The sequence below is a fragment of the Alexandromys fortis genome, unplaced genomic scaffold, assembly GCF_014885135.2.
Source record: "Alexandromys fortis isolate MF-2015 unplaced genomic scaffold, M_Fortis_MF-2015_v1.1 scaffold_575, whole genome shotgun sequence".
In the NCBI taxonomy this organism is placed as follows: domain Eukaryota; kingdom Metazoa; phylum Chordata; class Mammalia; order Rodentia; family Cricetidae; genus Alexandromys; species Alexandromys fortis.
In genome coordinates this window covers 49,196-66,382 of record NW_026068444.1, presented here as the reverse complement: position 1 = coordinate 66,382, position 17,187 = coordinate 49,196, and the positions used below count along the sequence as shown (strand labels likewise).

Sequence of the window (17,187 nt, the reverse complement as noted above, 5' to 3'; positions counted from 1 at the left end):
ATTGCCCATACTACTTTATTCTCATCAGACATTTTGACTGCCTTAGCCAATTCAGTTAATTTCACAGAAAATACAGTAAATTCTATGGTTCACACCTCATGTGCATCTTTATTGTTCAATCATTTAAAAATAAAATGATGACCAGGTTTACTCTTTGGTCAAAGCCTGTGGCCTTGTCTTTACCTTTTGAGCAAGCACTCAAAAGCTAGAGGTGGACAAGGTTCTCTGAGAAAGATGACAATGGCGCATCTTCTTTACTGGAGATGCACTCTCATGAAATTTTAATGTTTTTTCAAGCTTCTAGCTTCTTATGTCATCTGAACATCACAACACAAAAGATTCATTTCAAACATTGGGTGTGGTTGGGAATACCATTCAGTACTGCTTGTATTCATTTACATGATTTTCTGTAGGTATTTGTCCTTTTAAACACAGTATCATTTTACAGAAAACGAAATGAAAACTATCTGTTTATATTGGCCTTATTTTTTTCCGTGGATGAAGTCAACAGGAACCCTGATCTTTTACCAAATATAACTTTACTATTTGAAATTTTGCCAAGTGGGTGTAAGACTGTGCCACAATTACGCACTTGCATTGAATATTATTATTATATACGTAATACTGGTGGTGCGTATCCTAATTATCACTGTAAAAACTGGGCCACATGTATAGTTATGCTTTCTGGACCAAGCTGGGTAGTATCTTCTATGGATGCAACAGCCATGCAAAGCCTCTATCCTTATCAGGTGAGATTTTTTTGTGGTCATGGGTTGGCAAGAAATCCTGTCTCCATTGGTGACACTCTCAGGTGCTAAGAAAAGTTGTGAGAAGAGGCTGGAGTACACTTATCTCAAACTGTTTAGTCCATGGGTACTATTCAGAGACTTAGGGGACTTCTGTATTTCCCTTTTTGAAGTAGAGATAAGGGAAGAGTAACAGGCAAGGGTGTGATTTAGAACTCTTGGCAGAAAAGTGGGTTTAACAAGTCGTTTACCACATGCTGTTCCCTGTTTTCTAGTTCCTTCAGCTTACCTATGGACCCTTCCATCCTACCCTGAGCGATCGTGAACAATTTCCTTTTCTGTATCAAATGGCCCCTGAGGACACATCTCTACCTCTGGCCATGGTCTCCCTCATACTTCACTTCAGCTGGAATTGGGTTGGACTGACCATCTCAGACAATGATCAGGGTATCCAATTTTTCTCATATTTGAGTACAGAGATGGAAAAAAATATGCTCTGCTTTGCCTTTGTTAACATGATTCCGTTCCAAATGGATTTGTACATGTCAAGAGCTAAAGTGTATTTTAAACAAATCTGGACGTCATCCTCGAATGTTGTTATCATTTATGGTGAAAGAGATAGTACTCTATCTGCCAGCTTTAGAATATGGACATCTCAAGGTATACAGAAAATATGGGTCACCACCTCACAGTTCGATGTCACTACAAGTAAGAGTGACTTCTTGCCTGAATTGTTCCATGGGACTCTAGCATTTGCACACCACCATGCTGAGATTTCTGGTTTTAAAAATTTGATCCAGAGAGTGAACCCTCTCAAATACTCAGATGAATACCTGGCAGGGCTGGAATGGATGAACTTTAACTGTGGAGTCTCGGCTTCTATGTGTAAGACACTGAGGAACTGCTCATCCAACAGCTCATTGGAATGGCTGATTGCACAGACATTCGACATGGCTTTTAGTGATGACAGCTATGACATATACAATGCTGTATATACTATGGCCCATGTCTACCATGAGATGCTACTTCAGCCAATGGGCAATCAGGAAGTACACTTGCCTAACTGCTTGAAGGTGATATTTCTATTTGATGATACTCATTGTTTTCTATATCACTCTTTATTAGAGTCTCTGCTATCCCATTCTAGTGGGTTATGATATATTTCCCCATTAGGAAAGATTTTTAAACATTTTTTCCTCTTGAGTAATTAAATTTAGATGTTTGGAAAAATCTCAATTGCAAACTTTGTGGGGTGGGAGACACAATTTCTCAATAAAAATCAGTGATTCTGTTATAGAGCACCTGACTATCTTCACCCCAGTTCTAATACTGGAGACATGGGAGTCTTTTTCATTAATCCTCTCCATGATTAAAAGATGAGCTTTTCATTTTTAATTGTCAGATATGTGGTAATCAGTGTAGGGCATCATTTGCACATGTGTTCTAAACTGATTCTGCCCCAACTCAGGGCTCTGGAAAACTCAAGTGTATGTGAATGGATGGTTCTTATAGTGGATGGGTGGATGGTTGTGGGTTTCTCTGTTCTTCTGGGTATGTTGATTGGTTGTTAAATATGTGTTTCTATCTATCTGCATCTCAGCCTGTCTTTATAAGTCAGAATAAATTGGTTTTTTCCAATGTGTTTCTCTATGGGTTGGTTTCTGTGTGTCTCTCTCTGTTGCGTGAGGTCCTTCCGCTTGTCCAGCCAATAGCCATTGAGATATCAGCCCATTGGGGCGTGGTCTCTCACTTTAAAAACGCGGCTACTTCCCTCCTATGACTCTCTTACTTCCTGCTCTGCTTCTGGCGACTAGACTCCCTTCCTAATTGCGCAGAGGGCTGTTGTCTGGGACGGTGATCTGTAAGTTTTTTCCCCTTTAAATAAATAACCATTCTATTAATCATAATGTTGCAATAGGAGTGGCGGGGCTGCGTCCCTTGCACCCGGCCACCTGCATGGCTAGCTTATGCCCTGAAATAATTACATGGAAACTGTATTCATTTAAACACTGCTTGGCCCATTAGTTCTAGTCTCTTATTGACTAGCTCTTACATATTGACCCAACCCATTTCTAATTATCTGTGTAACCCACAATGTGGCTTACCAGGGGAGATCTTAACCTGCCTCTGTCTGGAGTGGGAGAATCATGGTGACTTCCTGACTCAGCTTCTTTCTCCCAGCATTCTGTTCTGTTTACTCTACCCACCTAAGGGTTGGCCTATCAAATGTGCCTAGGCAGTTCTTTATGAATTAGCCAATGAAGACAACAGATTAGAAAGAAATCACTCCCACATCATCATAATTCCAAACTGGTGTAGGATTGTTTGTGACTTATACCTTCATCTTCATCTGCCGCCCAACGTTTGGTTTTAGGACCCCTCCTTCCCCTTCTCAGCCGCCAGCTCGGCTTGGCACGAGCCCTCCCTATCTCAGCTGCAGCCTGTGCCTTGTGGCCTGTGCCTTGTGCGTGGAGCCAGCAGTTTAACATAAATTATAATGCAGTGGCTTTTCTTGCTGCAGTTCTTTATATTTTCCCTTTAGACACCTCAGATTGACTTCAAGTCCCCATGCACCCTATCGTTTGCCTCCCCACATGGATTTAAACTCCACAGGCCTGCGTAGTTTGCTCTTTTCTGAGTTGTTTTTAAATCTCCGTTGCAAGTGCAGCGCTTGAGTGGCGCGAACCAGAGCGCAAGCAGTTGCTGAAAGCTGCAACCCCTCGGAGTGACTCTGTCATGTGGAGGCATTAGTGGCTTCCAGGTTGCTCTTCTCTACCCCTGGATTCTGGGTTTCTGGTTCCATCTATGGAATTGATTTAATTACATTTACTTTGTTGAGAAACTTGCATTTTCCAGTTTTTAACATCTACTAAGGCGGACCCTGAAACAGGATCCCATTTTTGTCACGACTCGGCAACAGCGCCACCTGCTGGATAATAGGTACTATGGCGGTTTTTGTTTCTAACGCAAATTTTACTGCTTTGTTTACTAATACAATGGATTACATCATATAAGGTTTATATAATTATGGGGATACATTAATTTGCTTGTTACTGGGTTTCAGTTTTCTTTTCCATATTCTATCATTAAGGAAGAATATGGCACTCCTAAGAACGATGGAATCTTTACGAACTAATAATGAACAACTAATTGACAGGATTAAAATTATTGAAAATCAGAGGTTATCTGAACAAGTGGATACTATGATAACAAAATTGACTCCATATCCAAGGGTACTAGAAAGTTACCTGAAAGGATTCAGGCTGTTGAATTTGACATTCAGACGATATCACAAAGTTTTGATAAGGTAGCAGAATGTACCTCTAAGATGGGAATCTACATGATATACAAGAAAAGTTTAAGGAGGACATGTTATCTTTGAAGGAAAAAAAATTAAAGCTTTGGAATCACAGGTGCAGAATGGGGACCAAAAAATTGATACCTCAGTCAAATCACTAGAAATATATACAGGTCAGGAGATTCAGGATATAAGAGAGACAATGATAAAAAAGATCTGAAAAGATTGGAGAAATTATTGGAGCTGGTGAACAGATTAAGGAGGCACAAGGACAGGATACAATGCCGCCACCAGCTATTAGAACTGGCTTACCCAGGGTCTTAGCAACATACCCTATACTTAATTCTGACAAAGCGTCAACTTCTAAAGGCTCAAAGGGAGTCAAAGAAGCTAGATGGACGCCAATAACAATGAATGATCTGAAAGAAATTAAGCAAGCTATTGTTAATTTTGGCTTCAACTCTGCATATGTTAAGGAAATGATAAGGACTTGAGCTTCTAATGCTAGAGCTACCCCCCATGATTTCCACCAGTTAGTGTCTGCAGTTTTAGATAATGGACCTTCCTTGATGTTTGGAATCTATTTCAGAGAAGAATCCAAACATATGGAACATCAAGGAAGAGCAAAAGGTGTTGAGGTTTCCCAAAATCAAATTCTTGGTGCAGGAGATTATGCTGATCCACAGGTCCAAGCTCTTTATGACGAAGAAGTACTGTGTCTATGTCACCAAGCAGCTTTAAATGATTGGAATAGGATACAAGATCCAGAAAAAAGGGTTGAATCATATACCAGTATTAGGCAGGGACAGAGAGAACCCTTTATTGACTTTTTGCAAAGATTAATTAAGGCTCTAGACATAGGGGTAACAGACCCAGAATCTAGACGAATACTTCTTGAATCTCTAGCTTTTACGAATGCAAACATAGAATGCAAAAAGTTAATTGGGCCTTTAAAGTCTAGATCAGAACCTATGGACGAATGGATTCAGCATACGATGAATGTTGAGACGTTTAGCTATAATGATGACACTTGGGTAGGAGAAACGATTTCCAAAGCAATGAGGAGACATCAAACTGCCAGGTGTTTTAATTGTGGTAAATTAGGACATCTGAAAAGGGATTGCAGGCAAAGAATTTCTAGGAATAATATCTCCTCTGGGAATGACAAAAATAGGAGACCTCAGCCTTCAGGTATATGTAGGAGATGCGGTAAAGGTCAACATTGGTCCAACAAATGCAGGTCAACAACAGACAGACAGGGCAACCCAATATCATCCTGAGGGGCCTCTCGCAGGCCGCCAAGCCAACAGTGGCCCAGTCATTCCCAGTCACAGTGGAGAACATGCCTCACCAAGAAAATTAAAAGCTCCAATTTCTGCTGTAAAAAGTAATACTGGTCTAAATTACGTGTGGAGGATGAGTCAAAAAACCCAGAATGACAGAGTAAACGTATATTTTGGCAGACTTCTATTAACGATCAAAGACCAAAGCTAAGAGTCTGTATAAATGGCACTTTTATTGAAGGCTTATTATACACAGGTACGGATGTAAGTATCATTACTCCAGAATCTTGGCATCCGAATTGGCCTCTTCAAGAGGTAGATGTTCAGTTCCTGGGAATTGGAACCCTATCTCGTGTAAAACAGAGCACAAGATGGGTTGAATGCATAGGGCCCGAAGGGCAAATAGGAAGACTAAGGCCATATATAGCCAATATTGCCATAAATTTATGGGGCCGTGACCTGCTACAGCAACGGAATACCCAGATTAACATTCCTGTAGTTCCAGGAACTCATAATTCTGGGAAGGATATGATGAGGTATTATGTGGAAAAAGGTCAGCAGCCATTCAGGCTGTACAAGAACATACAGCAAATACCAAACCTTTAGAGGTACCAACAGTCCTACCTTTAAAATGGCTAACTGAGAAGCCAATATGCATGAAACAGTGGCCTCTAGCTGAAGATAAATTTCAGGCATTGGAACAGCTGGTGCAAGAGCAACTAGATGCTCACCATATTGAAGAATCAACCAGCCCTTGGAATTCTCCTGTGTTTGTTGTAAAAAAAGAAATCTGTTAAATGGAGAATGGTAACAGATTTAAGAGCTGTCAACAAGGTAATTCAACCTATGGGCCCACTACAATCTGGAATTCCTTTGCCTTCTCTATTACCAAAAGGATGGCCTCTTATAGTTATTGTTTTGAAAGATTGTTTTTTCACTATACCATTACAAGAAAAGGATAGAGAAAAATTTGCCTTCACAGTGCCTACTTATAATAATTCTCAGCCTAATAGGAGCTATCAATGGACTGTCCTTTTTTCTCTCTTACCTCCTGCTCCGCTTCTGGCCTGATTGCACAGAGGGCTGTTGTCTGGGTCTGTGATCTGTAAGTTTTTTCCCCTTTAAATAAATAACCATTCTATTAATCATAATTCCAAACTGGTGTGGGATTGTTTGTGACTTATGCCTTCACCTTCATATCCCTATGTGTATTTGTCAGTGCATCTGTCTACAAGTGCCAAAATGTGTGATTTGTGTTTTTGTGGTTGTGCTTGCACTTGTCCGTATTTGTATTACTGTGTATGAGCGTATTTTGGTGAATGTGTTGTACTTATGTATGTCTGTGTTTCTGTTCCTTTGTATGTGTATCTGTCTGTCTTTGCATTTGAGGATAAATTTGTCTGTGTCAATGTCTCCCTGCATCGCTCTTTATGTCTGTGTATGTCTCCTTGTGCATATTTATCTATGAATTTGTGAGCATGTTTATAGGCCTGTGTATGTTTTTGTGGTTTCTCTTTCTCTGTGTGTGAGTGCATAAGTCTGTCTCTGTGTGTCTCTATGTTCATATTCTTTCTTGGGTTCAGGTGTATGTATGTGTATATAGTATGTGCCTGTATTATGTATGTATCTATGTATGAATATGAGTCTGTGTATGTATGTGTTTATGAGTATTTAATACTTACAATTGGTGTCTTCATGTATGTCTGTGCTTATGTTTGCTAGTTCCTCTGAAAAAATAAAATTTTAGGACCGTTATTATATTTTCATTTATCTACTTGCTTTCATTGAGATTTCTCACATGGGCACATTCAGGAGAGTTGCATTGAAGATTAAATCAGAATATATTTTCTGACTTCAAGGAAGGGCACACTCACTAAAGAATGCTGCCGGTCTTTCAGTTGTACTCCTTAATTAGGAAGGCCCACTTCACTAATCCAGTTGGGGACAGAGTGAACATGAACCAGAAAGAAAAACTGCAGCCAGAGTATGACATTTTCCAGATTTGGAATTTCCCAAATGGGCTTGGACTTAAGGTGAAGATAGGAATGTTTAGCCCATATTTCCCACATGGTCAACAGCTCCACTTATATGAAGACGCTATAGAGTGGGCCACAGGAAGGAGACAGGTAGGTCTGACTTAATGTACTGATTTACATTACACAGCAGTAACACTGTTTCGTGGGTACACTTGTGCTTCCATGTAAGTTAGTAAAAATAGATTGTCACTTTAGGAGTCATTTTTTAGCCTCCTACAAAATGTTTCTTCTTTATACTTTTTTGATGTGACATTTTATGAATTGTTTCAGGATTTCATACATATATACTGTGATTTTTATCATACCAGAACATGTTTCAAGCTTTTAAAATAAATAGCAACCTGGTGGTTACCACTATTAAATTTTATTTCCTGCAATTGAGAGATATTCTGTTGGTCCCATTCTGATAACTACAAAGTGGTTTTCCTCTTTTCTGCTGCACCTCTGACACAGATACTGAAAGACTGGGGCTAATTGTAAGGGAGGAGAAAAATAAATATATGCCAATCATTCATTTTTATTATATAATTTGCTTTAAGCGTTTTTGCCAACAGGTTCTAAATTGCGAATACATCTAGCCATGCATTGCCATAACATCTTTTGACCCATTTAGAAACCTTATGAATTGTAATCTTGTTTTATCTTTCTGTCTTTTTCTTTTCTGTTGGTATAAGTTTTTTCGGCATGTTTCTGTGCAGTACTGGAATATGTGGTGCATATGCATGTCAGAACAATTATTTTGATTTCTACAAAACCGGAGACAACTTGGTTCCACACAGCGTGAACTATAAACGAATCTTGCATCTGCTCATGAAGAGCAATTGTTATTGACAGCTGAGCCATTTCTCTAGCCCTGAAGCTTATACTGTAAAAGAAATTTCTCACTAGATGAACAATTCTTGATCCCATGAATTCTTTCATAGTTTACCCCAAACACACAATTGTGTATCCAGTTTCCTTATCTCTTTGTGTGTAGGTATTGGTAGTAAAGAAATTTGCTTTTGAAAATTTATAAATGATATATTCCACTATGGGTTCTATGCATGTTATAGATAAGAATTCTCATGAAGGTGATTTTAAGGTATCTAATTCAAACTCCCAAACTACAAAGTGGCTAGAACTTTAAAGGAGTTGACTTCAAGAGAGACTTCAAGTTTTATCTGAAGTTATATCTCAGGTTGCCCAGGTAGTATGAGATCTACAGTTAATATCCTTTCTCAGAGTGATGAGGAGAGTCATTCTTAGGAAAAAGGACATTTGATCTGAAGGTTTAACTGCTGAACTACATGTCCATTCAGAGAGCAGCAATGAAATTTCACATGTGTTGTAAGCTAGCCTCCCTTGAGCATTATGAAAAGATCCACTGCAAGAATCCAGAGGATTACGAACAATGCAACCAGGGCTATACTCCTAGATATGCAAATTTCAATACACAAGTGAAGAACCTATGAACACATCCATGCAAAAAATATTAGAGTCAGAAGTTTAAACAAGAGTGTGTTCAATGAAGTACTGAACAAAGAATTCAAAGATGACATTGAAAGTCAAACAACCTCCAGAACAAAGCAAGGATTTCACAAAAACTTGCACACAATATGGAACTGTGTGAGCATGTGACAGATACATCCCAAAAGGTACAAAATAATGAAAAATTTCAAACTAAAATATGGAAAGGAAAGACAAATGAAATCACTTAAAAATATCAGTGAAAAGTGTCACTAACAGAATACTTCAAGATGATGACCGGGTGGCAAGACTCGAAGACCAGGCTGAAAATAGAGATCTGAAACTATGATGAAGATAAAAATAAGAAAAAATAAAAGATGTGTGAGACCAAGGGGATAAAATTAAAGTATCCAATTTTTAACCTATTGCCAGAAGAGAAGAAGGATACACCATGAGCATCAACAGTATATCCAACAATATGTAACAGTGACTTTCCAGAATACAGTGGGACATATGGCTATCTAGAAACAGGAGGCATTTAAATACAAAACACATGATATCAGAAGAGAACCTTCCCCTGATATAGTTTACTTTGAATTCAAAATAACAGGACAAAGAGAAGAAGTTGAAGGCTTCAGGAAAGAAATCCATTTCATAGAAATTCCCCACCTGGATTACAATAGTTTTTTTCATGAACTCTCTGAAAACAGGACAGTATCAGTAATAGAATTGAAGAAGTTAGATTCATAACTGCCACACCCCAAATACTATATCCAACAAAGTTATCTTTCATAAATGAAGGAGACTGTGTTGCCTCCTCTTGAGTATCAAGTTGACAGTATTTAGAATTCAATGAAACCCAAATATGCAGAGGAAAACTGAAAGGTAATTTTGCTTAATGTGAAGTGGTATGATCCACTTCTTATGCATATCTTACCTTTGAGATAGGAAGCAAACACCTTACAAAGAGGAGGGGTGGTGCATGCCTTTAATCACAGAACTCTTGAGGCACAGGCAGGTGGATCTCTGAATTGGGGGACAACCTGGTCTCCACAGTGAGATCCAGGACAGCCAGGGTGAAAGATAAACCTTGTAGTTAAAAACAAAACAAAATATAAAGGAAAAGAAGTATGATATAGAGAAAGGAAGGCCGAAGGACAGAGAGAGAGAGAGAGAGAGAGAGAGAGAGAGAGAGAGAGAGAGAGAGAGCCTGCTATTAATTGAGATCTTTTAAGTGTGGAAAGAAGTTTTTTATCTGGATTTTCAGTTGGGAAGACACAACTTTAATCCAGATTATTTCATTTAGGAAAATCAACCACTTATCTTGGATACACCCTTTGCTGTATCACATATAAGAAAATAAAAAAAGAAAACATTTGCTCTTTGTGTGCTTGTTCCCAAGTTTATTATTTCACTGGCATTAAGGGTATTTCTTTGGGATTCCAGTGTATAATGGAGATCAGCTGAGGCATTAAGCCTCATGGACTGAGAAGTTGTTGGATTCTCGAACTTTCCATTCATATCCAGCAATCATTGGGTTAGCTAGATCACAAGACATTCTAATAAGTTGCATATGTGTATATATAGAGGAGAGAGCCAGAGATAGAGACAGAAACAGAGACAGTTTTGTTCTGTAAATTTGTTACTCCTAAAACCCGTAACTAATACAGAGTTAGAGCAAAATTCAATGATGAACATAAATTATTGGAATTCACAACCATTCTACCACTATTATGGAAGACGCCTGAAAAACTAATAGAACCTCAAAAATAAGATAAATACAAGTGATCAAAGTATATAAAGACAGCACTAGAACACCACACAGATAACTTTAAAATATCAAATATTGCAATAACAACAATGAGCAATTACAATTAGTTAATAATTTTCAATACCAATTTACTGTTAATCTTCCCATTCTCTAGTCAAAATACATAAACATCAAGTTTGGCAATAACCCTTCCATAACCCACTAAGCAAATATCCAACCTCATTCTGCAAAAAAGAAAATTAAACAAAAAAAGCACAAAACCTCAACGAGACAACAGAAATATCTGCTCCTCTGGTAAAGATGACTGCATTTCAGAGATACAAGTTTGGTTCAACATAGGCAGATGTAAACGTGGCACATATAAAGACTCATGGATACAACTAGAGGATCATCCAAATATGTGCAGAAAGTGCACATAACAATTTCAGCATTAATTCAGAGTTAAAATAAAAAAATCAGACACAAAAGAAAGATTACATCTTGACTAAATCATGTTTTCTTTTGATTAATTAATATTTTCTTGCCTGATAACTTTAAAAATGTTTTCTGTGGCAAAGCATTTGACAACATTGTCCTACATGAAGAGAAACTCAAGAATTTCCATTACAATCCTAAGTGAGGTCAGTTGTATGTTGATGTATATATATTAATCTAAACTTTTGGGAGGCAGAGACAGTCAAAGCCCTGGTTTTTTTTTTATTGCAAGTCTGGTCTACATAACAAGTCCAAGCCAGCTAAAGATGCATATAGATACCACACTTCAAAATACACGGGCAAAAAGTAGACAAGTATGTACATCTTCTCCCCTCTCATTAAAAATTGTTCTTAATATCTTAGTAAGTATAAAAGGAAATTGCAACCATGAAAAATAGAAAAGAAGGGGAGAAATATGTCCACTGGTAGCATACATGTTTAACCCCAGCATTCAGGAGGAAGAAGAGGCATATCCTTGTGGGATCGAAGTCAGCCTAGTCTACAGAAGGAGTGAGGTCTACCACTACACTGTGAAACCCTCATTCAAGGAGGCAGAAAACAAAGGAATGTTTGTCGCTAACCATATTGTGGAGAATGTGAAAGAGCTTGTGCACAGGAGACACTGCAGTTTCAACACTAAACTCAGCACTGAAGAGAGCATGCAATGTGAGGCTGCAGTATTAGCAGCTTTCTGAAGCAGCATAAAGATCCCTATCAAGGTTTTTTTTTAAGACTTTATTTATTAAGTATACAGTGTTCTGCCAGAAGAGGGCACCAGATCCTATTATAGATGGTTGTGAACCACCATGTGGTTGCTGGGAATTGAACTCAGGACCTCTAGAAGAGCAGCCAGTGCTCTTAACCTCTGAGCCATTTCTCCAGCCCCCTATCAAGGTTTTTTAATGATATGAAGATTTTTTATTTTAAACTTTAAGAAATCATTCAATTAACCTCAAGTTATTTAACTTTTATCCATGTTCTGCAGTGTCTGCAGCCTGTGTCAGGCACTTTATTCTCAGGAAACACTCCACCTTCCATCTCAGTGCACATCAACTCAGCAATTCATCACTAGAAATGCACCAGGCTCTACATATTCATCTATTTTTTACACTATGTCATGCTTTGCAGGGTGATTTTAGTGGAGTTCATGTGTGCTATCTCAGATTTGATTTCTCCATTCATCCCAGCTTGCTATGCTATTGCTGTGATTAAACAGTCCATAAGCAAAGTGAGAAGGGAGGCTGGTTTGACTCGTGGGTTAAAGTTGAGGGAAGACAAGGCAAGAATCTGAAGACTGCAACAAAGTACAGATCCTGAAGGAGCACTGCTTACTGGCTTCTTCTATTTGATTCCTCATACAGCCTGCCTAGGGGACAGAACTGCCCACAGTGGACTGAGCACTCCTACATCAAATACCAATGAGTAAAATGTTTTTGCAGTTATAATGACAGGTTAATCCAATGGAATGATTTTTTTGGTTAAGGTTCCCTCTATATTTAAAATGTACTTTGTGTCAAGTTGCAAATATTAATTAGAAAAAAACACTTCACATGCTCTGTCATGTTTATTTGTCCAGAGTGAACAACTCATTCTTCTTCCTAAATTTCCAGCAATGTGATGCTATCAATTTTATATTAAATTGTTTCTACACTTTCACATAAATTGGCATTCTATAATATGCTAAGTGAAATATGGTCACTCTTTGGTGTATGTAAAATAAAATTATTGATATTTTTCAAGGTAATTTAAAGTAGTTATGGAATGAATAGGCAGGTCTCATTGTATATCAGCATGTGTCTAATTTTCCTCAGATGCCACCCTCTGTGTGCAGTGCTGATTGTGGTCCTGGATTCAGAAAGTTCAGGCAGAAGGGAATGGCAGCCTGCTGTTTTGATTGCAGTCCCTGCCCAGAAAATGAAATTTCTAATGATACAAGTGAGTATTTGCTGCCAAGATAAACCCTTCACGTTGATCATCCTCTCTAACATACAAAGGGTCTAAAATCTGCTGCACAGATAGAATATACCCCTTTCCTAAGTTAGATTTATTGGAATGTGATCAATACCAGTGCCCCTTTAAGTCACACTGTTTGCTATGACATACATCTTTGATTCACTGAAAATTCATGGCATATGTCAGTTTCTCAAAGAAACAGTTTTGATGTTCAAGCTGCAGTGTAAGAGAAATCTGAACAAGGTCTTTCCTAGTGATTATTTAATCTAACTGCTCGTGAGTATGTGTTCCTACTGACACTTATAGGCACCATGTATGTTGAAGAATCAGTGAGGATTGGAATGAGATATCAAATCCACTGAACTCTGGTGTGCGAGGTCCTTCTAACAGCCTCTCACTACAGAACTCTGTTATTTGGGTGTCAGGAACCAATTGCAAGTTCTCTGTATGGTTAATGAAAACAGGAATAATTACTTGTACAGTTAAATCAGAAAGAGTTAAATATAAGACAGAAGACTTTAAGCAATATTCAGAGACCCTCTTTTCAAAGGATCAATGTGATTTGAACTCTAGGGAATATTGATAAGTACTAAGACATGATATAGAATATATGAGGAGTCCTACATTCAATATTTTTATGTATAGCACCCATTTAATAATGTCACAAATATCATATTAAAACAGTTTAGTATGAAAGTACCTTAGTCACAATTATCAGAATGGTGTTGTTACATACAAGCTCTTATTAGTCAAATGATATTTGTTTAGTGTTGGGTATATAGAGATGACAGACATATTGTTTTTCTCTATGGTTCTCACCCCATTTAATAAAATAAAAGTCTTTAAATCATATTAATGGCCAATAATATGGCAAAGTAATTAAATCCCTTGCTACTACAGCTAATTATGAGTTCAACCCCAAAACTCATTTAATAAATAGAAGTAATGAACTCCTAGAAATTGTCTTCTGACTGTTGGGGGAGACTGCATGTTCATCCCAACTGCCCAGACTTGAAATAATTCCATAGAAACTGTATTCATTCAATCACTATTTGGCCCATTACGTTTAGCTTCTAATTGAGTGACTCTTACATAATAATTTAACCTATTTCTATTTATATGTAGAATATAAATACTATTATTATAAATATAAAGCCATATTTATATGGCTGTGGCTTACTGGGTAAAGTTTTCAACCATCTGTCCCTAGCAGCAGCTCCATTGCTTCTCTCTCCTTCTACTTCCTTTCTCCCAGCATTCTGCCTCACTTTCTCTGCCTACCTTTATTCCCTGCGCAGGCCCAAAGCAGTCCTTAATTCATTGTCCAATAGGAGCAACACATAAACAGAAGGACCTCCCAAACCATCTGGCCTCTATGCACTCAGACATACAAGATACACCAAAGTAATAAACAGCATCTAGTGAATTGGCTTTAAATGAAAAAATTTATAAGAGTAAATGGCATTGACTGTGTTATCACTCTTACTTGAGTATTCTCCTGTTATTGTCCTCATGGTGCTATATCTGTATCTATTTCCCCCTTGAGTACACTCTGGGTCTGTATCTCACAGAAAAGAAAGAAGAAAGGAGCTTGTCTGTTCACAAGTTGATGGCATCAAGATGTAGGGCTTTTTAATGTCAAATATGTAGAGAGGTTTCTACCTTCAGTGATAGAGCTATTGCTTCTTTTCTACATTTGTTTTCATTGTTGTTTATTTGCTAGCCTGTTTTAAGTAAGCTCATAGGATGGTGGGTGTTTTTTTCATTTATTCATTTCATACAACAACCATAGTTTCTCCTTCTTTCTCTTTTTTCAATCCCTTCTTTCCCTCACATCCAGTCCTATCTTCATTCAGAAATGATAAGGCCTTCCGTGGAAGCTAACAAAGCCTGGCTTATGACTATAGGACACCCAATTAAATGTTTTTCTTTAAAAGAGTTGCCATGGTCATCATTTCTCTTCAAAGCAATATGAAACCTAAGACAATTACATTCTCAAAGCTAGTCACCAAGATCTATTGCCTTAATCATCCACTTCCTCCACCTGAGATTGACTATCATTGTCCAGATATCAAAATGTGAGGTCAAGCTAACAAAAATCCTTCATGACTGTCCTAATTAACATGATAATCAAATTTAACACTTTATCCTAAAATGGGGTAACCCTTTTACCTTTATAAATTACCTGTTTCTACTCGAATCAGAGAAAGATTTGTCTTCTTGGCCCAAATATCCACTCCTTCTCTCCTTTGTTCTGTTCCCTTCTCCCTCATTCTCTATCTCCTGTCTTTCTACTAAAAACATCTTTCAATATAACATGACAAATGATGACATTAACACACATTTAATAGAAAAAGTAGTGATTGTTTGGATTCATTCCATGAAGAGATAAGGAATGAGTATTGTGAAATGGAAGTTTTGCTAGGCAGCATTATCTTTCAATGTCCTCCTCAGCAAAAGTGCAGATATTGCAATGCTCATTTCAACACATAATTATTAAAATGTAAAGAAAAATGTTCAAGATTTCACTAATCATAGTTTTTTTTCTCCATCAGATGTGGATCAGTGTGTAAAGTGTCCAGAGGACCAGTATGCCAATGCAGAACATATCCATTGCATTGACAAAACTGTGAGCTCTCTGACCTATGAAGACCCCTTGGGGATTGCTCTGACCTTAATGGCCTTGTGCTTCACTGCGTTCACATCTGTGGTTCTTGGAATCTTCATAAAGCACCATGACACTCCACTTGTGAAGGCCAATAACCGGAATCTCAGCTACACCTTGCTCGTCTCACTCATCTTTTGCTTCCTGTGTCCCTTGCTCTTTATTGGTCATCCCAATGCAGCTAAGTGCATCCTGCAGCAAATCACATTTGGAGTGGTATTCAGTGTGGCTGTTTCTACTGTGTTGGCCAAAACAGTGACTGTGCTTCTGGCTTTCAAAGTCACAACCCCTGGAAGAAGGATGAGGTTCTACCTGATTCCAAGGGCATCCAATTTCATCATTGTCATCTGTACCCTCATCCAAATCATTCTCTGTGCAATTTGGCTGGGAGTTTCTCCTCCATTTATTGAAATTGATGCCAAGAGTGAACACAGCCACATCATCATTGTATGTAGCAAGGGCTCAATGATTGCATTTCATTGTGTCCTGGGATACCATGGTACCCTTGCATTAGGGAGCTTCATTGTGGCTTTCCTGGCCAGGAATCTCCCTGACACATTCAATGAAGCCAAGTTGCTGACATTCAGCATGCTGGTATTCTTTAGTGTCTGGGTTTCCTTTCTTCCTGCCTACCATAGCACCAAGGGCAAGGTCATGGTGGCTGTGGAGGTCTTCTCCATCTTGGCCTCCAGTGCAGGCTTGCTGGGGTGTATCTTTATCCCCAAGTGCTATATAATTTTGTTAAGACCAGAAAGAAATTCTCTTAAAAAGTTAAGGGAGAAAGCATCTTCCTGAACTACCATTTCCTAAATTGAAAGTGACAGCTGTAGTTTTGGTACAAAACCACCTGTTATGATACAATGAAAGATGTATGCATTAGCTAGTGACTCTCACTGTTTCTTCTAATGGAGATGTCAAGAACTGACACACATACTACTGTTCTGAACGTAATCTCTTGTAACCTTCCATTCATCCACTTAGTTTACAAGACCTGCCTATTGGACATTGCTGCATTGTAGAAGACTTTTTCTTTCTTTAATATACAATCAGATTTAAAATAAACTAAAAGTCCATCTATTGATGACTGAGTGAATATGTGTCTTTAACTGCCAGTGAGCATTGAGATTAAAGACTCACATGATCCATCCCTATACTTTCTTCCAAATTCACTCTGTCTCTATTTCCCTTCAAGAAAGTACAGGACTCCAAGAAACAACCACTCTACATGAAAAAAAAATGTACAGTGAGACAAGGAAAAAAGAACATCTTGTTAAGTGTTTCTGAGCAATTTGAGTTTCCCTTTTGAGAATTCTCTGTTTAGTTCAGGACCCATTTAATATTGTAGTCTTTGTTTTTGATTTATAGTATCTTGAGTTCTCCATATATTTTGGATATTAGACGTCTTTCAGATGTGGAGGTGGTAAAAAATATTTTCTCATTGTTGTAGGGAGAGGGATGCATTAGGCTTTCAGGCAGCACCGAGAAATCCATGTAGTAGCTGCAGAAGGTCTCTGA

General features: G+C 38.1%; 1 protein-coding gene across 2 annotated transcripts; it reads left to right on the top strand.

Annotated features, from left to right (window-relative positions):
* Positions 1-1,078: 1,078 nt before the first annotated feature.
* On the top strand, positions 1,079-16,467 carry LOC126495712 (vomeronasal type-2 receptor 116-like). 2 transcript variants are annotated; one of them, XM_050133307.1, is made up of 4 exons: positions 1,079-1,819; positions 7,226-7,453; positions 12,866-12,993; positions 15,546-16,467. In XM_050133307.1, exons 1-4 carry the CDS (start codon positions 1,094-1,096, stop codon positions 16,465-16,467), a joined length of 2,004 nt encoding a protein of 667 aa, XP_049989264.1. In that variant the 5' UTR covers positions 1,079-1,093. The 2 variants fall into 2 exon arrangements, with proteins under 2 accessions (XP_049989264.1, XP_049989262.1); XM_050133305.1 differs by having other exon boundaries at positions 1,079-1,872; positions 7,243-7,453; positions 12,866-12,989; positions 15,563-16,467.
* The last annotated feature ends 720 nt before the right edge of the window (positions 16,468-17,187 follow it).